Source organism: Lepus europaeus, chromosome 4, assembly GCF_033115175.1.
Source record: "Lepus europaeus isolate LE1 chromosome 4, mLepTim1.pri, whole genome shotgun sequence".
NCBI classification, from domain to species: domain Eukaryota; kingdom Metazoa; phylum Chordata; class Mammalia; order Lagomorpha; family Leporidae; genus Lepus; species Lepus europaeus.
Genome location: NC_084830.1, coordinates 161,553,197 through 161,578,083, shown reverse-complemented (window position 1 = coordinate 161,578,083; position 24,887 = coordinate 161,553,197). Strand labels below are relative to the sequence as shown.

General features: G+C 51.6%; 1 protein-coding gene across 1 annotated transcript in view; it reads right to left on the bottom strand.

The window, feature by feature from the left end:
* LOC133758114 (TIR domain-containing adapter molecule 2-like) overlaps positions 1–15,952 on the bottom strand; it is a 38,327-nt gene extending 22,375 nt beyond the window's left edge. Inside the window, exons 1-3 of the mRNA XM_062189298.1 lie at positions 15,743–15,952; positions 12,182–12,427; positions 9,091–9,222 (exon numbers count right to left, since the gene is read on the bottom strand). Of these exons, the coding sequence (XP_062045282.1) occupies positions 9,091–9,222; positions 12,182–12,427; positions 15,743–15,937 (573 nt within the window). The 5' untranslated portion in view covers positions 15,938–15,952. The remainder of the gene's footprint in view (positions 1–9,090; positions 9,223–12,181; positions 12,428–15,742) is intronic.
* Positions 15,953–24,887: the final 8,935 nt, after the last annotated feature.

Below are 24,887 nucleotides of genomic sequence, written 5' to 3'. Positions count from 1 at the left end.
CCATCGACACATTTCAACAAATTCAGATCATATACAGATTATCTGATTACAAGCCAATTATATTAGAAACCAATATTAAAATGTAAATACCTGTTTGGAAATATAGTTCCAAATAATATCTACAAATCAAATATGTAATAATGGAATTGGAAAATCCTTTGAAATTAATGAATACATAGAATGTTAGATGCTGAGATTTCTAGATCAGAGTTGGTGATAGGCAGAATTCCAAGATGGCTCCCCCAATCCCTCCCTGGCTGGTATTCATACCTGTGTGGGTAGAACCTCTAGCGAGCTTCTCATGAAGAGAATACGGCAGGGGCCGGCACTGTGGAACATGAGGTTAACCATCGCATGCAACACCGGCACTCATATGAGTGCAGATTTGAGTCCTGACTGCTTCGCTCCTGATCCGGGTCCCTTTGTGACTAGGAATGCAGCGGAAGATGGTTGAAGTGCCTGGGCCCCTGCCACCCACGTGGGAGGCTCCTGCCTCCTGGCTTCAGCCTGGCCCAGACACAGGGAATTAACCAGTGGATGGAAGATTGATCTCTCTCTCTCTAAAATAAATAACCTTTATTTCAGATAAATAAAATCTTTTAATTTTTTAGAAAGAGACAATATGGCAAAGGTGAAAGTATCTTGTAGATGTAGTCAAACTCCATATCCAGCTGACTGAGCTAATCAGAGGGAGACTGACAGTGGCCCTGACCTAACCTGGTGAACCTTTTTACTCCTTCTCCAAAAGAAGCTGCCCAACGCCGATGTTGAAAGCTGGCAGGAGAAAAGCCGACAGGCAAGCTGTGAGGAGCTTCCACACAGGGCAGCCGTGGGAACTGAGAGGCTCGTTTCTCCAGCTGAGGGGACTGAATTCTGTGACAACCTGCTGAACACAGAAGAGGACCCTGGACTCCAGATGAAGATGTGACCCAGGGACTGGACTGCAGCCTCGCAGGCCACGCCCATGCTCCACCCCTCCACATTCTGAGATAGTAAAACTATGCTGTAATTTGTCCTGTAGTAAAGAAAACTAGCACAGAGATGAAGCAGCATTTGGAAGGCAATTCATGGCTGTAAGTACATAAAATTTGATTTAAATATTCATTGGATCATATGACAAACCTAGAAAATAAATCTAGAAAACCACAAAAAGCTGAACTAATAAAACAAAGCAAATAGGCAACAGAGCAGAAACAACAGAAACACTGGCTCTCTGTTAACACAGGGAGGTGGGGGCGTAAGCCACTGGCAAGACCGGGTAGGTAAACAAGATGCCGACAGTCACAGTCAGTGTCGGGAATGAAGGAGTCACCTTTACAGACCAGGCCTGTGTCCAAAAGTAAGTGAACAAGAAGAGCGCCACCCTAATACATGTGAAGATGGAGAGGAACCGAGGAATAGCCGATTTACAAGTGTGACCCCAGACAAAACGGAAAACCTGAACACTCCTAATAAGGAATCGGAAACTGCGCTGCCTTCCCTCAGAGAATACACCGGTCCAAAGGCACTTCCCTCCTGATTGAAGAAAGGAGGAACACAAATTTTATACAAGTTCTTCTAGAAAACAAGCAGAGAGAGCCATTTTCCAACTCACAGGACCAACAGAGCCTTGATCCTAAGCCAAGACCTCACCCCAAACCCAGATACTGCAGACAAACTACATCACGACTGGACTGGTTTTTCCCCAGGAAGAGAACGTCAGGTTAACAGCAAAAAGCCAGTTACATAGCTGACCACATCAACAAGTAAGACAGAAAAATCACGCACACTCAATAAATACAGAGTGAACTTCTGATAAAACCCAACACCATTTATGATTATTAGAAAAAAGACCTCTCAGCAAACTCAGGAGAAAAATTTCTAATTTTAACAGAAACATCATAAAATGCTTCCAGCACACCTCCAAAGTGTTACCCGAGTACAGGCCTAGAGCAAGGATGCCCACTGGGCCTTCTATTCAGAATTATCCTTGAGATCCCTGCAAATGCCATCAGACAAAGAACGGAGAGCTGTCAGGAGCAGCAGCAAAACAAAACAACGGAGCTGCCATTACTTGTAGGTGAAGAGGACTTCGGATAAGAAAGCACTTGTGTGGGAGACCTTCAAGAAGCTCCTGGCTCCTGGCTTCAGACTGGCCCAGCTCTGGCTGTCGCGGCCATTTGGGGAGTGAACCAGCGGATGGAGGATCACCTCCACCACCCTCTGCCTCTGCCTCTGCCACTCTGCCTTTCAAATAATAAATAAATCTTTAAAAAAAATTGTTCAGACTAAGCAACAAATATGAAACTTAACGTAATAGCGTCAAAAAACATGAAAAAAACAAAACAAAACACAAAACTGGCTTAACAAAAGAGGAGCCACACTGTGGCCACACTGGCACCCCATACTGGAGCACTGGTTTTCATCCTAGCTGCTGTTTCCGATCCAGCTCCCTGCTAATGCCCCTGGGAAGGCAGTGAAGACGGCCCAAGTGCTCCGATCCCTTCCTCCTACACAGGACATCTGGACTGAATTCCAGGTTCCAATGCTTCAACGCGGTCCAGCCCCAGCTGCTGTAGCCATTTGGGGAGGGAATCAGAGGACAGATGTCTTTCTCGCTCTGTCATTCTGCCTTTCAAATAAATAAATGTTTTAAAAAACAAAACAGGGACAGACATTGTGGGATAGCAGGTAAAGCCGCTGCCTGTGATGCTGGCATCTCACATGGGTGCTGGTTCAAGTCCCGGCTGCTCCACTTCTGATCCAGCTCCTGCTAATGTGCCTGGGAAGGCAGCAGATGTCTTGAGTCCTTGGAGCCCTGCACCAGTGTCTGGGACCCAGATGGCCCAGACTGCTAGCTTCAGTCTGGCCCAGCCCCAGTGACTGCGGTAGTGACCAGTGGATGGAAGATCTCTGTCTCTCCCTCTCTAACTCTGCCTTTCATGTAAATAACTAGATCTTTAAAAAAAAAAAAAAAAGGAAGGAAGGAAGGAAGGAAGGAAAAAAGAAAGAAAGAAAAATAGTTATAACCTAAGAATTAGTATCCTGGGCATATAAACCAGTCTTATTTGATTAGAAAAAAAAAAAAAAAAAAAGGTCAAATAGTCCAATTTTAAAAAATGGGCAAAGGGGGCCAGCACTGTGGCAAAGTGGGTAAAGCCACCACCTGTGACACCAGCATTCCATACGGGCCCTGGTTCGAGTCCTGGCTGCTCTACTTCTGATCTAGCTCTCTGCTAATGTGTCTGGGAAAGCAGTGGAGGATGGCCCAAGTACTTGGCCACTGCATCTACATGGGAGGCCTGGAAGAAGCTCCTGGCTCTGGACCAGCCCAGCGCTGGCCACTGCAGCCATTTAGGGAATGAACCAGAAGATGGAAGATCTCTTTCTGTATCTTGCCCTCTCCCTCTACAACTCTGCCTTTAAAATAAATAAATAAATCTTTTATTTATTTATTTATTTATTTTTAAAAAAGGGCAAGAACTTACATAGGGACTTAAGGAAAGAAGTCCAGTGGTAAATCAATCTGTGAAGAAGAGTAATGAATATCGTAGAAATGAAAATTAACCAGGAAGGACATACATGTTGACTATTCCTTACCTGAAATCCTTGGGACCAGAAATACTCAGATTTTGGAGTTTTTGAGTGGTGGGATAACTGGCCAAATACCCTAATCCAAAACTCCAAGCTGCTCTGAAATCTGTAACTTGGTGAGTGTTACTTGGAATACCGCATATTTTTGGATTAGCCTTGCTCAACCCTGTGGCACTCATTACAAATCCAGAAAATTTTCCAATGTTTCAGTGTCTGACAATATCGCAGAGCCTCTCACTGCTACTGCTGAAAGCACCGCGTGATTGGAAAAGTTAAGTAACACCTAGGAAAGCTGAAGACACACACAACCCATGAGTCACCATCCCACTGTGTATTTTCAAGAGCACACGCATGTGCAACAGGACACCTGCACAAAGATGTTCATAGCGGCTCTGTTGCTACGAGCAGAAAGTCCGGAACAATCCAAACACAATGAGCACACGCATGTGCAACAGGACACCTGCACAAGGATGTTCATAGTGGCTCTGTTGCTAAGAGCAGAAAGTCCGGAACAATCCAAACACAATGAGCACACGCATGTGCAACAGGACACCTGCACAAGGATGTTCATAGTGGCTCTGTTGCTAAGAGCAGAAAGTCCGGAACAATCCAAACACAATGAGCACACGCATGTGCAACAGGACACCTGCACAAGGATGTTCATAGTGGCTCTGTTGCTAAGAGCAGAAAGTCCGGAACAATCCAAACACAATGAGCACACGCATGTGCAACAGGACACCTGCACAAGGATGTTCATAGTGGCTCTGTTGCTACGAGCAGAAAGTCCGGAACAATCCAAACACAATGAGTAGACAGGACAGGGCAGCTGTGGCATGTGACTGGGAGGGACCACTACACAGTCACAGGCATCAACGTGGCCAACTCTCCACGTGCTTACGTCACTCCAGAATACGTGCAATACTCCATTCACTACACAGAGTCTCATACTTCCCTACTCTTTTTAAGGATCAGACATCAGTACTACTCAAGAGCAATCCACAAACCATACTGACCAGCAGCCTGTCACTGGCTGACGACAAGATAAACACACAAAGCCAGAGTGTTTAGAAATGGAAGAGCAATCTGAACACACTGCTTCCAGGCCGAGGCTCCTGACTCCAGCTTCCTGCTTACAGATAGCCTGGGAGGCAGCGCTGATGGCTCAAGTCAGCTGGGTTCCTGGCATCCACATGGGAGCCCTGGATAGAGTTCCAGCTTCTAGCTTTGGCCCACTGCTGGCCACTGTGGTCATTTGAGGAATCAGCAAATGGGTAAGACTTCTCATGTTTTTTATTTTTTTTTAAGATTTATCTATTCATTTGAAAGGCAAAGTTACTGAGAGAAGGAGAGTCAAGAGAGATCTTCCATCCATTGGTTCACGTCCCAAATGGTCGAAACGGCCGGAGCTGGGCCGATCTGAAGCCAGGAGCCAGGAGCCAGGAGCTTCCTCCAGGTCTCCCATGAAGGTGCAAAGGCCAAGCACTTGGGCCATCTTCCATTGCCTTTCCAGGCACCTTAGCAGGGAGCTGGATCAGAAGTGGAGCAGCTGGGACCTGAACCGGTGCCCACATGGAATACTGGCACCACAGGAGGCAGCTTAACCTGCCATGCCACAGCACCAGCCCCAGGAGCTCTCACTCTTTCCCAAACAATTTCCTAAACATTTAATTACAGGAGTGCATTCTGCAGCACTAGTTGCTCATATCCTGTCTCCACCACGCAGATGGCCTTCCTGGAGGTCAGCCTGTCTGGCTCATTGCTGAAACCTGCAGCAGGCTATCATGACAGAAATCCACACTCCACATCTGTGTCCTGTACTGTCCAAGAGTCACCTGAATAGGAGCCATAGAACTCTGGGAACTAATGATAATCGGGAGACTAGAATTAGACGAATGATAAAAAGATAGTTACTAAGAGCTCGTGTATGTGAGGCACCGATCCCATGAGTGACTATTTTATAAATATTTCATTCTCATTGTACTACATGGTATGACGTTGGCAGATAAAGTTGTCATCAACACAGCTGATAAAATCACTTGCACAAGGTCACACAACCATGACTGGGACTTGGCCACGACTCCAGAGCCTGGTAACACCGAGACGGCTCGTACTCAGAGGTCTGACCTGCACCGGAGAATGTGAGGTGGTATCACACCGTGGCTGAGAAGGAAGCTGGCGCCCAACTGCCGTGGCTCATACGCCAGCTGAGAATGACGGTGGGGCACGACGGATCTCTTCACTTCTCTCGGCCCGTTTCATCTGGAAAGTGCGGTGCCAGTGAATCACTGAAAAGGTGAAAAGTGCCCCCGAGTACAATACTCAGCCAGCAGCCAGCACAGGGTAGCACTTCAGTACGCGGTAGCCCCCGTGCACGGTCATCTCCCTGCTACTTCTGCACAGCGTGCCAGGAACCAGGCTGCCCCCTGACCACATGAGGGAAGAAAATCAACACAACCGGGCATTACACAACCTAAGGTGAACTTACTTAAAAATTAACAGCTGTTTTAGAGCAACCGACAGCTTGTTTGAGCCACCCACACTGTTAACAAAAGGATGAATTGAAGTCACACTCTCAGTTTTGGCCTGTCCATCACACATTTCAGTGAAGTACTTAAGAACCCATCTTGTTAGGCTGTAATCCAAGCTGTACATTTGCAGAGAACTTTAGAAAGGCTAACATCTGAACAGAACAACTGAACTCAGTTTTCTTAAAGGCTTTTTTATTCTACAAGAAATTGGTGCAATTCTGCAGAACCAGCTGTTGATTTGGAGAAATTTTTTCTTTTCAAAAGTAAATGAAAAACCTTTTGAATTATTTATATATTAACTTGTTTAATTTTTGAAAACAATAGTCATAGGGTTCGCTTTGTCCTATTTAACTATAAATGTTACACATTTACAAACCAAAACAAAACACAGATAGAACAGAGGTGTGTCATCTTTCAAATAAAACTGCTCTTCAGTCCACTGTATTTCTCAGGGTGATTAACATCAAGCCCTAGATGAAACTTGTGACCCACAAACCATTCGTTTCTTTAATAGAAAAAAAGAAATGCTTAGAGTACTAACAAAGTAATATCTTAAAATGTATCTTCACACAGCTGAAATTTTAATATGAACTTGTGTATACCAAGCCACGGCCATTATTTATTCTAGTTTAAAAATATATACAACTATGATGTTCAAATACGCATTCTGAGCCATTAGATCCAAACAATTATTTGGGAAATTCAAACTGCTGCAACAAGTTACGAAAGAATTAAAGAAAAAAGATGAGCTACAAATTATATAGTTGGAGAAAAAAAAAAAAACGGCTGTTTAGCATTTTTGTCTGGATAGATATGTACTTTCTGATTTACACAGACATACTCAATTGAGTACAGACAGCCATCAAAATTTGATGAGTTACAAAGGGACTAGACTAAGCTCACATCATTTTCTAAAGCAGGTTAACAATGGTGATTTCAAGAACTTTAATATACCTCAACAGTTTCACCAAAAATGACTTGTGGTGATAGTCTAATATCATCAGTGTTAAGAGGCACAAGTAAACGAGGGCACTACCTAAGCCCAACCTGGCGAGACCTACATCTGACTGTTTAGTCACGGTGCAATTATCTAAACATAAGAGCACAGATCAGCACATCTGACACACACGTCCGTGCTGATCAACCACACGAACACTAGTGCTTAAAACCTTCAAGGCAAAATATAAAGGGACACTTACGAAGCTGTAGGATAATTCCAGTACAAGAACCTAGATAGGTAAACCTGGAAAATCTTAAACTTTACTTCTAAACTCACTGACAAATGTTGTTTAAGAGTAGCTATTTGGTCTTCGAAAATCCTAAAACCAAAAACTGAAAACAGGTTCACGCTTTGCTATGCTGTGGCATCTGAAATCAGCAGGCATGACAACTTGAATCTGTTTTGCTCTTACATGCATAAGTGTATATATGCATTTTAAGACAGCTCAGAGGTGAGAGCTAACTTCCAGTCAGCAGAATGGTTTTGTGACTAGAATAGCTATCCAATCAGTGTTCTGTGGTATCATATATCAGTCACTGTAGAGACAGTCTGGCTAGTACTTATCACCTTTGGGTGGAGAAGGGAGGCACAAAAACAGTTGTAACATCTTTTTTTTTTTTTTTTTAAATCAGTAGAAAAGCTTTAAATATATATATAATTTTGCATCATCTTGTATTCTATTCTAGAATACTTGGAACAAAAATCTTATTTCAATCAGCTCAATTCATACACTTTGTAAGATACCAACGGAGTCTACTAACAGTATGAGGAATACACACTATTTAATTCTCATTCAGTAAAGATTATCAAACAGGAAACACACACAGCACCCTAAATTTTAAAATCACTTCAGGGTTGCAAACCAGACATTACAGAAATAAAATGTGCAAGACAAAAACAAACAAATAAAAGAAATTAACTTCTCAGTGCATCGCAGCCACGAGGATAAAATGGACGGCACTTCCCTGACACACACAGCTGTCGGTGTCAGCTGGGATCAAAGTCGGGGAAGGGCAAGAACCGGCTGCTTAAAATGTCAGAAATTAAACAGACCACCTTTTTCCTTGTGAAAGTACTGGAAACACAGAGAGTGCAGAAAACTCACTAAAGACTTTCCTACTTCACTGCTCCCACTGTGATGTCTTCCATCATCCTCTGTCCATGTCACCTGTTACAAGTGTCTCTCTTTTTTTTTTTTTTTTTAAGGCCTGTGTAAATTTTGCTTCCGAAACATACTGTTTTCTGTGTGGCCAGAATGCCCTCATGAAGAAAAAAAACACAGCATACGGTTATAAATCATAGAATGAACCCAAAAAACAAAAATCTGACATTTTTCCAAGCTAATGAGAAATAAATTATACCATGATGTATCAATTAAAAGTTGCACCAATAGTAACTAACATTTCCATGGTAGATTTCTCCCCCCATAAAATTAAATGATGCAGGATATAGCTTGGGCTATAGTTAATCACATGTGGTTTTCTTAAAAACAAAACTTTATTCACTACAAACATAAAAGGCAGCTTTCTTCCTCCCTAACACGTGTAGACATTAAATCTCAGGTTTTTTTAAAATACCAACTACCTATAAGAAAAGTACTTTTAAATGATTAAAAGGAATCAAAATACCAAAGTTTAGTGTGTGAAGAGTAGATATAAACAACCAAGAAGAAAGTTGATCACTGGTGTTCAATATTTAAAATGAAAAGCCCAAAATAAGTTCCAAAGTTTTCCCACCTTTACAAATAAAAAGGTGTCCTTTCCACAGTGTGGGGTACGCATCGTACATCCCTCCCAACAAGTGTGTGACGAAGTTCAAAAACACTGCCCCTTGAGTTCTGCAGTACCTAGCCGAGAGGACCACCCCACAGCGCCCCAGGCGTGGTTAGGATCCGACACGCGTCGTGGTGGTTCTTTTATCTGAGAAAAAGCTTTTCAGAAGAAACACCTGCCCTATGCTAACCACCAGAAGAATGAGCGCTTCTCCCACTGACCAGTAGGCCACTCTCGTATTTAGATCCTCTGCTCGGCTTCGGCCTTGGGCTTCTCTCAAACGGAAGTGAGTCTGATAGTCGATGACAGACTTCAGAGCTTCATGGATTGAGACACAGGCAGACTCCATCTAGAGAGAAAGAGCTCCGTTAGTGTGGGCAGTACTGTCCCAGCACCCCCTCTAGCATTTCCACCTTTTCCTTCAATGCGCTCTCAGTTCCTCGTCGGCTCAGCATCCAGTCGGCTGGCACCCACGCGTTCCCTCATTTATATCAGATGGCCTGGAGATGCAACCCTTGTACTCATTCCCAACAGACACTGGTGAGGCTAGAAATCCCACAGAGGCGCTGCTTCCCACACCGGGGAGTCCCAGGCGAAGCACCAGCAGGTGAGAGGTGGAACTCAGAGCCGAGAGTAGCAGATAATAATTATCAGCGAAGGCCTTCTAGGAAGAATCAGTAGGAAACGAATGGCCACAAAGCTCACCAATAAGGACTAGAAGTCAAAGCCCAAACAGTACCAAAAACAAACATGGCATCAGACAAGTTCAGTAAGTTGGTTATCTCAAGTATTCTGAAAACACGCTTAATGTTATTTATCAAAACACCTGGCTAACTGTTGAACCCGAATGTAACGCTCAGAACAGAAACACCTCCTCGTGCCAGAAAACAGGCCGAGGCACAAGCGCCCACGGGGTCAGGTTCTGGTCTCTGGGCACCTTCTTTCCACACCTTACTCTTGTACCTTCACTACCCGCCTGCTCTGAGCAAGGTCAAGTGTCCAGTTTTTTACACAGCAGAGTTGAATGTTTTCCCAATGCTGAAAACATAATCCCAGGGATGAAATACATGCTTTATTGGTTTATCACAAATTATGAATTAATTTTAAAAAACAAATGAGTCTGTCTGAATTTTAATTGAAGTATAGACATTAGGAAGTAATTTAAACATGTAAGTTCTACCAAAGTAAGTATGAAAGAAGTAACTTTAAGAATATTCAATTGCAGGGGCTGGTGCTGTGGCTTAGCGGGTAAAGCCGCCACTTACAGTGGTGGCATCCCATATGGGTGGTTGTTCAAGTCCCGGCAGCTCCATTTTCTTTCTCTCTTTTTTTTGACAGCCAGAGTGGACAGTGAGAGACAGAGAGAGACAGAGAGAGACAGAGAGAGACAGAGAGAGAGAGAGAGAGAGAGAGAGAAAGGTCTTCCTTCCAATGGCGGCTGCGGCCAGCGCACTGCGATGATCCGAACCCAGGAGCCAGGTGCTTCTCCTGGTCTCCCATGCGGGTGCAGGGCCCAAGGACTTGGGCCATCCTCCACTGCACTCCCGGGCCACAGCAGAAAGCTGGCCTGGAAGAGGGGCAACCAGGACAGAATCTGGTGCCCCGACTGGGACTAGAACCTGGGGTGCCAGCGCCATAAGGCAGAGGATTAGCCTATTGAGCTGCAGCACCGGCTGGCAGCTCCATTTCCAATCCAGCTCTCTGCTGTGGCCTGGGATAGCAGTAGAAGATGGCCCAAGTTCTTGGGCCCCTGCACCCTCATGGGAGACCTGGAAGAAGCTCTTGGCTCCTGGCTTTGGATCGGCACAGCTCCGGCCATTGCAGCCAACTGGGGAGTGAATCAGCCGATGGAAGACCTCTTTCTCTGCCTCTCCCTCTCTATGTAACTCTTTCCAATAAATACGTAAATAAATCTTAAAAAAAAAAAAAAAACCGAATATTCAATTACAAATATTTTTTATAAATGTGGGAGATTGGGTCAACAAACTGAATTTACCTATTAGAAAACCCAAATGTTTCCATGGCTCTTGTTCGGCTTAGGCCCCCAGGAAGGAAAGATCAGCAAAACTCTGCTGATCTTCAAAGTGTGAAGAGGCTGGAGAGAGATGCTTCTGGCATCTTTTCTGCGTATTCTCGACACAGCATGTGGGCCCAGGGATTCTTCACCTACTAAGAATGTGTAAAACCAAGGAGTAACGCAACTCCAGAATGGTTAAGGACTCCTTGTAGTCCACGGCATACGACTTAACAACTGGTGTGGGGCTGGTGCTGTGGCATAGCTGGTTACGCTGCCGCCAATGACACTGGCATCCCACGTTGGCACCAGTTCAAGTCCTAGCTGCTCCATTTCCAATCCAGCTTCCTGCTAAGGGCTTGGGAAAGCAGCAGAAGATGGCCCAAGTACTTGGGCGCCCGCGCCCATATGGAAGACTCAGATGAAGCGCTTGGCTCCTGGCTTCCGCCTGGCCTAACCTGGCCACTGCAGCCCTTTGGGGAGCAAACCAGTGGACGGAAGATCTCTCTCTCTTCCAAAAAATAAAATTTAAAAAAGAGAAAAAGAACTGGCAGATTAGAGAAAACACAGAACTCAGGGGACTAGTTACGTGGATTCATATAATTTCTGAGATGTGGTTTTTTGTTTTTGTTTTTTAACTTTTGAAGTATAAATGTCCAGATATTTTCAAACGTTCAGAGACCAGTATGATGAATTTCTATTATTAACACATGGCCACAGCAGAGAGCTGGACTGGAAGAGGAGCAACCGGGACAGAATCTGGCGCCCTGACTGGAACTAGAACCCAGGGTGCCGGTGCTGCAGGTGGAGGATTAGCCTAGTGAGCCATGGCACCAGCCTTTTTAACACAGACTTTTAAGTCACAGTGAGAACTAGAGTGGCCGCAGCCCGAGTGACACTAGGAGCGGGTGGAAAGACTGCCACGTATGTAGCGTGTTCACACGCTGGGTGGGCAGCGCTCTGCTTCCAGTCGCAGCAGCCCAGCCTGGCAAGGCAGCAGCGCGCCTCCCCGGGTACAGAAGCTGCCTCAGAGCTCGGCCTTCCAACCTGTAGCCTGGAGGCTTCCACCTTAGCGCCCACCTCCTACTTGACGCTGCCTATGCTGCGCTTCAGAGCCCTCGAAGCCTCTGCACACTGATCTCTACGAAAGCCTGAAGCTCTCGAGCACAGGCCTAACCTCCTAGAGGAACTGAGACGGGCTGTAAGTGTTGTGTTCAAGTCTCAAAATTCTGTGTTCACCACTGAGTTCAGCGATGTTTTATGCCAACAATATTTATGTTATATCTATACTTGCCTGGGTAAGCGCACTGACTCGGTTCTCACTAGGAAACAGAGGTGGGTCTTCTCCCACTTGGAAATCGAAATACACGGTTTTGTGTGTGAAGGTAGAAAACTCATTGCTGAAGCAGAATTTGTACGTCCCGTTTCTGGAGGCCGTGAAGGTGAAGCTGTCGTACTGCTTCTTCATCTCTTTGTACAGCACTTTGCCATCGGGGTCCTCCAAGCGGCAGTCCACGTCATAGTGCCCGCCGGTGATCACCTACGAGGGTGTCGGAGAAAGACCAGACCACTGTCATTACCACGAGTGAGGAATTCACAGTCTCCTGTTAAGATGGCAACAAAGATACGTGCAAAGACTTTCACGGTCACAGACATCAAACATTTTTTGATTTTTCACTAGCAGGTCAAACTTGGGAGGCAGATTTCAGTTTAACTAAAGCTTCGTAGAAACCAGACAGGTTTCCCCTGACAGGAGAGAAGGAACGTTTATCCACCCGGAACTGGTCAGACAACTCGCTGGTGAATGCAGGCCCATGACATCACCTGGCTGAGAAAGAGGTGACGAGGAAGTGCCCCGGCGGCAGGACCGCACCGCCACGACGGCAGGTGGCACAAGCTTACTCTTCCCGAGTTCTTGGGGCCCACACTGACAATCGCTGTCAGCAGACCTCTGGACTTCAGAGAAGAATGTGTTACTGTGTGACCTCTTGTCACTTAGAGAGAGGTAACGACTAACTGATTGTGTTACCAGAGCATTTAAATAATGAAATGAAGTCTAATTATGCATTTAGGAAACTGGAAAAGGTAAATACTGATACACAGATAAAACACTGACTTTAAAAAAAAAAAGTCTTATCAATTAGCATTTACCACTTCCTGAAAAGTCAGTAACCTTTCTCCAGGAGAAAATAATCACTCCATTTTGACACACCCGACTACTCACACTTGGACACTGAACTTTGAATATTCAAATACACACAAACCGAGCAGGACCCAAACCGCTCATCAGCTCAATTCTCTTTCATCCAGTGCCAAAACAAGTATAGGGTCCTCACGGGAGTTTCAGAAGGGGAGTCAACTGAAACTATGTGTCCCTGCCGTCCAAAGGAGCACAGAGAGCCCATCCTGCCTCTCCCAGTCCACCCACTCCTTCCACTCCGGATCCACAACCCAGATGGGACTACAAACTCCGCAACGGCCTTCACACGACCAACACTCCTCTCCTCCGGCCCAGGGCTTCTCAACCTCAGCACCATGCCCACCTGAGCTGGACAGCCCTGCTGGGAGGGCCTGTGCTGACCTGTGCACAGTGCCGTGTTTAGTGGCTCTCTACCCCTCCCCCACAACATGCCAAACATCTGGCGGTAACGGGGGCTGAGGGGCACAGGGGACCTCATCAGTCCTCACCCCCAAGTCACTGAGTCCTCTCTGAAAACCTCCTGATGACCCAATGTGACCTAGGGAAAAGCCCAGGCCAGTTAACCCCATGCCACTGCTGAACTCCATCTGGTGCCTTCAGTACCTCTGCTGCTCACAACCCGGCGCACGCTGTGGCCCTCAAATACCAAACTCCTGGCAGGTCTCTGAGCCAGTGTTCGTCTACACCTGGCTCACAGTGGGGAGTGGGGGGGCCAAAGAACCACAGACTCACCGTGATCACAGGACAACGCTTACCAACCCGCCGCCCACCACAGGGAAGGAACGCGGTACAGAACCGCACCGCCAGAGGCCCGGGGAGGGCAGCTGTGGGCTCCTTGGTCGTCCCTGTGATGTCTGGCTAGAGCCATTCCCTCTCAGACTAGGAATCACCCAACATGCAAAACCCTAGAACCCCCAGAACCACGGGGTCCAAAGGTGTCCTGGCTGAGAGCTTAAATACCTGTAGTTACATCACCATACTCCTGCTCCGTCACCTGTCTCTGCAGCAGAGCCTGTGGGGGGCGGGGGCAGGATCTCACGGACACCAGGCCCAACTCATCAGTCTTGCTGGGATGAGTAACGTCCACAAACCCCCGAGGTCCCCGCCTGCCACTGTGCCCTGCATTTCTGAGTCAACCGCGGACTCCGGCAGCAGAGCTCGGGCTCACTTCAAGCCTGCCGGAGCTCACGCACACCCATGCGCCTCACTTCAAGCCTGCCGGAGCTCACGCACACCCATGCACCTCACTTCAAGCCTGCCGGAGCTCACGCACACCCATGCGCCTCACTTCAAGCCTGCCGGAGCTCACGCACACCCATGCGCCTCACTTCAAGCGTGCTGGGTCCTGGCCTATCTAAGTCTCAGCTCCATCAGCAAAACAGAAATCAGGACTGCACCCATTTCATATCAAACCCTCCTAAAAACTAGCCAATCCCCCTGAAAGGCCGGGCCAACTGTCAACACGTGCGGGACGCTGGCGTCTCAGCAGCTGCTGTAGTGCCCGCTGCAGGAAGTGCAGTGTGGCCACGCCATGACCGAGAGCTCCAGAAGGAGTCACCACGTCTCACGCCCCACCAAGTCCTGTTAGCTGCTACTCCGTCTCCCCAACCCTCCCTCTCTCCTCCTTGCCCACAGCCGCCACCCTCGGCTACATCACCACCATTCTGCCTGGACCACCCAGTGACCTCCTGATCAGTCTTCCCCATCCACCACACCTCACTGCACAAGGCGTCACCCTGGACAACTCTCTGATGGCTTCCGGCGCTGTCGGGACAAACCCAATCCTTAAGTGGCCAGCAAGGCACTACCCGGCCGGGCCCTGCCGGCCTCTCCCTGGCTCCTCATCCCCAGTACCCCTGGATGCCCTCAGGGTCCTCCTGCTCCGTGTGTCAACCACAGGCCAGCCTCCCTTCTCCCTTACCGAGGCCCCTCTTAGCCATCCTTATTTAAAAAAAAAAAAAAGAAAGAAAGAAAATTCAGTTATTTATTTGAAAGGCAAAGTGACATCGAGAGAGGAAGAGACAGACAACCCGCCTGAAAAGCCAAAATGGCCCGGACTGGGCCAAGCCGAAGCCAGGGGACTGGACCTCCATCTGGGTCTCCCCGAGGGGCGTCGGGACCCCAGCAGAATGCCGGCTGGGCACATGCAGCACACCTTCCGCGCCCCACGCCGGGCCCTACACATCACCCTCCGCTCCGAGAGGCAGCCCTCGGGGATCCCATGGCCCGACCAGACCCCGAGTACCGCTCTCCGAGCTCGGCTTTGGCGGCTGCATCACGGGCACTCGGAGGAGCCCGCGAGAGGCCAGACCGGGAAGCCACGTTCCGCTAAGCCAGTGTCCACTCCACGGAGGCCCAAGGCTCAGGAGGGGGTGCCCTCGACGCCCCCTTCGGCAGGGGCTCGCGCCGGGCACTCCTCCCGCGCCAGGAGCCGTACTGACCGCCTGGGCGGACCGGGGCAGCCCCGCCAAGCCGGGGAGGCGCAGGTGCGCCCGCGGGGCCGGTGGACACTGGCCACGGGGGGAGGAGGAGCGGCTTTCGGGAGGACTGCCGTCCTTCGGATAAAGGAACTGTTTCCGAGGAGGCACCGAGCAGGGCTTCCCCGCAGCGCGCGAGGCTGGCCAGGGACGCCGGCGGCCCGCGGGCCCGCGCTACCTGGAACTCCAGGGTGCACTTGGTGCCCTGGGCGATGTCCTCGTAGAAGCACTGCTTGGCGTTGTCCGGCAGCTCGAAGGTGATCTCCGAGGCGCCGCCGGGCCCCGGCGCCAGCAGCAGCAGCAGCAGCGGCAGCAGCGGCGGCGCCGGCAGCCGGCAGCCCCAGCGGCGCGGCGCGGACCCAGGCCGCGGCATCCCGACGCGGCGCTGGCCTCGACCGAGTCGGCGCTGCTCGCTCCCCGCCGCGGCAGGCTGCGGGCCGCTCCGGGCCCCGGGGGCGGGGGGTCGCGGCGAGGGCCGCCGCCGGGGTTGGACGAGGGGCGTCGAGCGGCCGGGGCCGGGCACCGGGCACGACCCGGGAGCCGAGAGAAGCCCGGCAGGCAACCAGCGGAAAGGGCCCGAGCTAGCCGGAAGTGAGGGGGCCGGGGGTGGAAGGGGCGGGGCCGGAGGCACCTGCTCCAGCGACCCGGATGTGCTCCCCTCAGGCGGAGGCGTCGTCGAGTGTACGTGGAAGCCCGCGAAGCGTCGACTCCGCCCCCGCCGTGGCCGTGGGGCGGGGCGAGGCGGCGGGTGGGCGGGGGCCTGGAGGGGGTGTGGCCGGCGGGTCCCGGGCGAGGGGTGGGGCCGGAGGGGCCCGGAGGGGGTGTGGCCGGCGGTCCTGGTGAGCGTGGCCGGAAATGGGCGTGGCCGGCGGTCCTGGCTGGGGCAGGCCGGAAGTGGCCGTGATCGGTGGTTCGGGTGAGGGGCGGGGCCTGGAGGGAGCGTGGCCGGCGGTCCGGGCGAGGGGCGGGCCCGGAAGTGGGCGTGGGCCCCTGGCCTGGGCGGGGCGCTCCGCGGCTGGCGGCTTCTGTGCCCGGCGGCGGGCGCCCGGGCCCTGGACTCGGGTTCTGCCTCCGTGAATGGGGCAATGACGCAGCGCGTACCAGGAAGGATTACTGCGGGGTTTCAGTGTCTGGGGGTATGGACGGTAGGCAGTAAGTACCAGACACACCTCTGCTAAACAAGAGGTGTGTGCAGAGCACCGGGCAGGCAGGTGGCCTAGCAGGTGGCGCTGCCTACCGCGCACACAGACGCCAGGCGGCACCGGGAGGCGGCACCTGCACGATGGACGTATGGAAGCAGAAGGCAGGGGCCAGGCCGGGGCGGGCGGTGCAGGGCCACGCCTCCCCCAGCGGCCTGGGCACCTGTCGCCCTACGGTGGGGGGCGGGGATGGAGGAGACCCCCGGGGGCTCAGCCGCAGGGAGAACCAGGCCCGAAGCCAGCGCTGTTTGTGCTCGTGCCTGGGAAAAAGACTGAATTTGAAAGTTGAAAAAGAGGGTTCTGCTTACTAGCGCTGTGACCTTGGACAAGGGACACTGCTCTTTTAATTCTTTTTGAAGATTTATTTATTTATTTGAAAGGCAGAGTTACAGAGAGGGGGAAGTAGAAGACTGAGAGATCTTCCATCCGCTGGTTCACTCCCCAGATGGCCGCAATGGCCGGAGCTGTGCCGATCCGAAGCCAGGAGCTTCTTCCTGGTCTCCCACATGGGTGCAGGGGCCCAAGCACTTGGTCCATCTTCTACTGCCTTCCCAGGTGCAACAGCAGGGAGATGGGACGGGGAAGTGGAGCAGCTGAGACTCGAACCGGCGCCCCAGGTGGGCTTTACCCGCTGTGCCACAGCGCCGGCCCCCAACACTGCTCCAGCTCTTGCAGACTCACGGTGCCGGGAGAGCCGCGCGCTGGTTCATCCCCTGGAGAGGCTGGCAGTGATGGGGCCAGTGCGGAGGAAGGCCCTGTGGACAGCCAAGGGGAGGAAGAGCCTCCGCCCGTCTTAGCTGTATAGCCAGCGCCCTGCAGGCACCACCTTCTGCGGGCACGGCCCCAGTGCCCCACGCCTCTCGCTGCGTCCACCTCCTGAATCCCGTGATGGTGCAGTTTCCACCGTCTTAGTGCCTCCAACCCCTGGCTTTGCAGTTCCAATGTCCGTGCTGTAGTCAGCAGTCACAGGGCGCTCAGGCCGTAGCTCCTTGCTGCGGAGGAACCCAGGCACGGGTAGGACACACCAGGACATAGGTGCAGGGATGCTTAACGCCAAAGCTTGCCCACAGTCCCGGGTAAAAATGCCCCTTAGATCACCAATGGGAGACGTAACGCAGCAATGGAAATGAGGAGATCTCCCTACGTGGGACAACACCAGGGACTCCCAGACGGCAGAGAGGCAAGGCTCGGAAGGAATCACAGACTAGAAAGGCGGACAGCAACCTGTTTTCCCTAATAACTGGTGAAACTGTTCAAACAAGCACGACAATGCTGATGTCACAGGGGGTGCCGGCGGCTGGGGTCTGTGAGAAGCAAGCCAGAGCGGTGGGGGACTGCAAGGTGCCTGTGTTTCCCATTCTCTAACCTGGACAGTGGTCATGCGGACATGCATAGTTTTTTTATTTTTAAATATTTATTTATTTGAAAAGGCAGAGGGAGAGAGAGTCTTCTATCCACTGGTTCATTCCTCAAATGGTTTCAATGGCCGGAGCTGCACCAATCCAAAGCCAGGAACCAGGCACTTCGTCCAGGTCTCCCACGCAGGTGCAGGGGCCCAAGCACTCAGGCCAACTCCTACTGCTTTCCCAGGCCATAGCAGAGAGCTGGATTGGAAGTGGAGCAGCTGGGACTCGAACCGGCGCCCATATGTGAAGCCAGCTCTGCAGGCAGCGGCTGTACCCGCTATGCCACAGCGCCAGCCTCATGCACTTGCTTTATCTTTTTTGTTAAACGTGTGGCCTGTGCACTTCCTGCAGATAGGCTATACTTCACACCAGAATAAGGGAAAGGATATAGTGTCTACATCAGCCACTATTGTGGGAAAACACCTAAGGCTGTGACTGAAGACAGGGCATTCACAGCCTACCGCGGTGGGCGATCCGTCACCTGGGGGGCCTGTCTCAGCAGGGCTCCTCATCCTCACCGGCCAGCGAGGGCGCGGGCAGGCAGCTTTGCTCTTCTGGGCTTGATGGTGTTCGGTAGGTCTGCTGGCCGAGCGTGTCGAGGGTGGCCTTGGCCTGCACAACTGTTCCCCTTCACGTGAGAGGCTCGCGTCCGCCCACGGGCCAGCTCACAGCCGCTCACGCGATGGATCCAACGTTTCAGGAGACATAGCGTGCGAGGCCTCTTGAGTCCCAGGCTCAGAAGAAGGCCCTGTCACTTCTGCCTCATTCCGGTAAGAGCAAGTCTCAAGGCAAACCCGGGTTCAGCCAGGCAGGACGAGGAGGAGGTGCAGATACTGCCGGCCGGGGAAGCATTAGCGAAGCAGAATCACGGTAATGGATCTTTATGTGCACGCGTGGCTTACATATGTGTTACAGGCTGTGGGGGCGCAGCGCCTCTGTGCAGGAACAAGCACACACACACACTGGTGTTGCATACAGATATGGGTACGTGCACACACGTGTTGGACACACGATCATCAAGGTGGTTCTTTGTGTCTGGCGCTGGATCCTGAAGGCTGTGGGAGAGCAGTCAGGGAGAGGTGGCTGTGGCGTGGGGAAAGAGGCAGTCGGGGTGCCGGGGGCCAGGCACTGCCCCCCGCAGAGGCCTCGCCGCCCCCAGGCGCCAGCCTCCCTGAGCCCAGACTGTAGGAGCGCTGGCTGGCTTCTTCCCGGAGCTGAACAAACCTGTGGCCAGCCTTCGGGCACATTGCCACTGCTGTATCATTTTGTTTTTCCTACGTCTCTCGTGGCCACTGACCCCCAGCCAGGCAGGAACAGAGGTGTAGGAAGCAGGTTCTGGCTTAGCTGATTTAAAACCAGACACGTGGCCCACAGACGCTCGGCAGAGCGGGCTGTGGGAGTGAGGGGAGGGCTTCTGCTGCTCATTTTGACACTCAGTCCACTGCCTGCTACGCCTAAGAGGAACAGAACGATGCCCCCAGAGCATCTACAGTCTGGAAGATACGAATTTACCTTTGTTCCAGGTTTTCAGTTTGTCTTTTCCTCATTTCCCAGGATTACAAAGATCAGAGAGAATATATGTGAAAAAGCTTTATTTATAGACAGATTAAGATACTGCTTATGTCAGGTACACACTTTTACCAGGGATCACAAAATATTACAGAGACATGATAAGCCTTGTTTGTTCAAATTACAGTGAAAACAGAGTGAGAATTTAGACCCAAATACAACCTTTGAGCCCAGGCTGTATGTTAGTCCCAACTAACAAGGAGGCTTGGGTGAATTTCCTAACCTTTCTGATATCCAGTTTCTTCATCTTTAGATTGGCATCATGTAGACGGCTGGATAATAACATAGATGGGTTGAATCTCAATGAGAGAGAATGCATACGGCGACACAATGGTGTTCGAAACACAAGAGGGCCCTGCATGTAACTCCCTGTAAAAGGCCACTATTTAAACAGAAACTGCCACTTTGCTCCTGCAGATATGAGACCCTCTTATTTCTGTAAGAACATTAGCTCCGATCAGTTAATCAGATCAGAACTAACACAACTCCAGGATTGGAGAGGTTTCACAGGACAAGGTCAAGGAGTGAGGCAGCGACACAGGTCAGTATCAGAGAGAAGGGAACTGGCCATCCAGACTTGGAGAGTCCCAGCGTGGGCCACACCGGACACAGGGTGTGGGGACTGGGGATGCCAACACGTTCACGGTTAATGCCTGGAGCCTGCACTCCTCAGTATGTGAATCTGAGATGTTTCCAAAAGCAAGTTGGGTCGCTATTTCTAGGAGAGTTAGCCTATAGTCTATTTCCTCTTTAAATAGAAAAATAATGTATTCCACATCAAGACAAAAAATTAACCAATTGTCCTGTATATCACTGAAAATACCCCTCAACTTCTGTGACAATCCGTCAGGTGTATCTGCAAACTGTAGACACTGGAAGCACTAATTACCCTCTGATTTCACACTTAATGAGCTCAACAGTGTATGTTTGCACACAACTGGAGGACGTTGTCAGATGTGAGCTATGTTTTCCCTCTGTATTGCTAAGAACACATACTACAAAGTAGGTAAACAAGGACATACGATGTTAAAGACATTTCCCAACACTCCTCAAAATGAAGCTTGGTAAAAAAAAAATCAAAAAAGAGTTGCCAGTGAGCTTTGGTGTGGAGGAGGGAAGTGGGCCTGTGGTCTTGGCAGTGGTTTGGTGATGAGTGAGGTTTGAGGGCAAACAAGCAAGCGAAGCCCGTCCAGGCGTGAAGGAGTGGATCCGGGGCCAGTGTGGTGGTGCAGCCGGTTAAGCTGCTGCAGGCAATGCCTACACTGGAGACTCACTGCCCCGCTTCCAATCCAGTCCCTGCTAACGCGCCTGGGAAGGCAGCAGAAGATGGCCCAGCTGCTTGGGCCCTTGCTCCCACATGGGAGGCCTGGGTGGAGTTCCTGGCTCCTGGCTTTGGCCTCACACAGACTGTGGTGGCCATTTGGGGGGTAAACCAGTAAACGGAAGCGATTTCTCTCTGTGTCTCTCTGATGTGGTGTTGCAGGCAGAAGCTTAGCCCACTGCACCGTGACGCCAGCCAGTCAAGCATTGGTGTTCAGTACTTGCGGTTTCTCTTCCTCTGCCTCTCCTGACCAGCACTGAGAATTGAGTTGAGCAAGTTTCGACATTTTCCTATTTCCTTAAATACGAGAATATAAACACGTATGCGTGTGTGCTCCTCGCATGACTTGCTGACACCCCAGAAGCCCATCACGAGGTGTAGATACCCCCAAAAACGCAGGGGTTCCCCTCACTTCCGGGCCGTCCCAGCTCAGCGTCCCTGCTCGCGGCTGTTGGTGACCGAGGGGCCAGCCGCCCTGCCTGTCGCGAGCCTGGCAGAGAGCACCACGGAAAACCCAAGCACAGTTCCTCCTGGACGCACCTGACTTCCGCACCGCCCCCCAGTCACAACACCATACGGGACGGTCTGCAGCCAGAATAACCGTGGGCACGTCTGTGACTGGTCCTGCGGGGTGACTGCGTCCCCAAACAGTGGCTGCCAGCAGTCAATCCAGAAAGGTCTCCTAGGAGACAAGTTCAGCCTGCAGACAGCATGATCTTGACCATGTGCTGTGCCTGCAAACCCAGCCAGGCAGCAAGGACCGGGGCTGGGTCTGTCTCCAGCAGCCACCCTCCCCTGCACCTGCCTGAGCTGTGTGCGTGTCAGGCGGCAGGGGCACGCCCACCTTACGGCTGGCTCTGTGGATGTGGAGAAAAGCCCTGTGCAGGGCCCAGGTCAGTGAGTGAGTCAGGGTCCAGTGACGCCTGCGTTTTTGCCGCACCCTGACATTGGCTCCCCAGTGAAGACCAGTCTGATATTTAAGGACCTCAGGTGGACAGATTCCCTCTCCGCCACAGTTCCTCATCTGTTGGGACAGACTCAAAGGAATGCCGATTTCCGGGACTCCCTAACCCTGTAATCTTTCCACGCTGGACAGCAGGTCTGGGAATTAAAACTGGCGTGGGCTCGGTGTGGACCGGATGTGAGCTACACCGGGCACCAGCTCTGCCGGGGGCAGCGTCGGGCCGCGTGGCCAAGCGCAGAACCAGATCACGTGATACTACGCGACCCTGTCTCAAATCCGAACTTGGAGGATACATGTGTGTTTTACAAAGTGGAAGACGAGGCCAGAAACAAACGCAACACCCACCAGTCCTTCAGAAAACCGGCCTGGCATCTTCAAGAATGGGAGCGGCTTTCCTGCATGCGTGGGCAGGTGGGCCTGGTGCTCACCTGGCTGGGCCTGACCCTCACCTGCGGGGCCTGGCACTCCTGGCTGGCCTGGCGCTCACCTGCCAGGTCTGGAGCTCACCTGGCCGGCCTGGCGCTTACCTGGCCAGCCCTGGAGCACACCTGCCGGGCCTGGCAATCACCTGCCAGGTCTGGAGCTCACCTGGCTGGGCCTGACGCTCACCTGCCCGCCCTGACGCTCACCTGGCCGGCCGCTTTCCCTTCCCGTCCGTGAGTGCCACGGTGGCCGCTAGGCGGCGCTGCTCCCTGCCTGATCTTCCGCCCAAGCCCAGCGGTGGGACTGCGGCCCGCTCACCTGACGCCGGGCCGGTGGCACAAGCCCGGCGGAAGGCCCCAGGATGACCTCAGCGAGAGGAGAAGGAAGAGCGACAGGAGACCAGAGTTTCCGGAGAGTCGCGGTGAAGGGCTGGGACTCGTTCCCAGGCGGTGCAGAGCCGATGCAGGGTCCCCACCTAGGAGCCCGCCCGTGGTCTGCGGGGCGCAGCGTCCCAGGGCCGCAGGTGCAGAGGCCAGGGGGCGCAGAGAGGGGTGGGGGGAGCCCGCTGTACTCATTTACGGGTACACTGTAGTATTCCGATCTTCCCTCCCCGTCCCCCTCGGCCCACCTGCAGGTATCCCCAAGCCTTTCTCCTCCCGCACAGAGACCCTGGAGCCCCCCCATTTAATTTCCCTCTAAACCTCCCAAGTCACCCCTCCACCTCCGTCCTCATGGAGCTAGGCGGGGGGACTCACATGGAGCTAGGCGGGGTGCAAGAGGAAACCACTGCTACTTTAGGGGCTTCTAAGTCAGCCTTGTTGAAAAGATGTTTCCTAGGGATTGCTCACCTGGGCCTCCAGAGCCGCGTCAGGCAGGGGAGGACCACGTCCTGCGGAGGGGCCAGGAAGGAGTGCGCTAAGGTGCCAACAGGGCTGACGAATGATTGCATGCATACTGTGGAATAAGAGCTAATTTAACCATACTTATAATAACTAAGCACATTCTATACAAAGTTCTTGACACAGAAGTTGAGGTGTTTTTTTTGTTTGTTTGTTTTTTGTTTTTTGTTTTTTTTTTTTTGCCACTAAAGGATAGCTTTACCAATAGCCCCAGGGGCTGGCATTTGCCCTAGCAATGAACCCCGAGTTAAGACACCAGCATCCACGTCGGAGTGTCGGGGCTGCATCCTGGCCTCCAGCCCAGACCCCCGCTTCCTGTACTGCACACCACGGGCAGCGGCAGCAAGGGCTCGAGTGGCTGGACTTCTACATGGGAGACCTGGATTGAGCTCCTGGCTCCAGGTTTGCTCTGGCCCAGCCCTGGCTGTTGCAGTTTTGGGGAGTGAACCCACAGATCACAGCTGTCTCCCTGCCTTTCAGATCAAGAAGAAATGCCCATGGCTAAGCGAGTAGTCTCTGCTCTGCCCTAATCCCAATGTTCCTTCCTGGATGTGCTGTCCAGATCCTCTCGTTCATTTCTGATTCTCCGGCTGTCACTGCTGTACACCGGGATGCCACCTCTCTGTGTCAGGGCTTTGTTGCCAGGCACTAAGCTAACTCCGTCTGCAACTGCTTCAAGTTCAAATCTGAAACCATAGCATCAGTATCACAGAACCACCAATGTCTGTTTTCAATACTCGCCAGGGAAGAGAATCAGGCAAATAGGCAAAACCAGGTGGCATGAGGTCAGTAAGAAAAGGGGAGATTTTCCAGGGGGATTTGTGGGGTAAGGGTAGCTTGTGGGGCCTAAGGGCAAAAAATGCACCAAGGCAGCCCAGGTTTCCTGTCCACACTCACAGAAGCTCTCGTTCTGCCTCTCTGTGAGCAAATGCTTCATCTCTCCCTTCTAGGCCGGGTCTTTCCACTTCCCCAGCACGGGAGACTGTGGCCACCCCACCAGCCCACTCTGCATCCTCTCCAATCTAGGCACTTAGTAAAGGCCTGATGTCTCTGCCTCAACTCCACGTCTGCAGGTTCACGAGCAGACTGGTGAGCAGGAGCCGGCTCTCCACCCTGGGTCCAGGGCAGCAAGGTGGTGGGGCCAGCGTGGGTTCCTGGGGAGGAGGCGCGGAGGAGGGGTGGGGACACGTGGCTCCTCTGTGATGGTTATGGGGTTCTGGTCACCACTTCTCTCTGGCTGCGGTGTTCTGCACGCTCCGCTGCCTTTGGCAGCACAAATCATTCCATTCCCTGTGCTCTCCAGATGTGGTTTATGTAAATGGAACGATGACTCTTACAAAATGCAGAGTCTAAAACGCTAGATGGCCGTGGATTTGTCTCCCTCTTTAAAGAATGCATGTTAGTGACTTGTCTTCGTCAGCTCTTTGTAAAAGGCTCAATACGGTTGTCAGAGACAATCCTCTCCTTTTGCCCCACGTTTCATTGGTAAATACAATAAGCAATTAAAATGTGTAAATAGAGTGACAAGTAGAGCGGACAGAC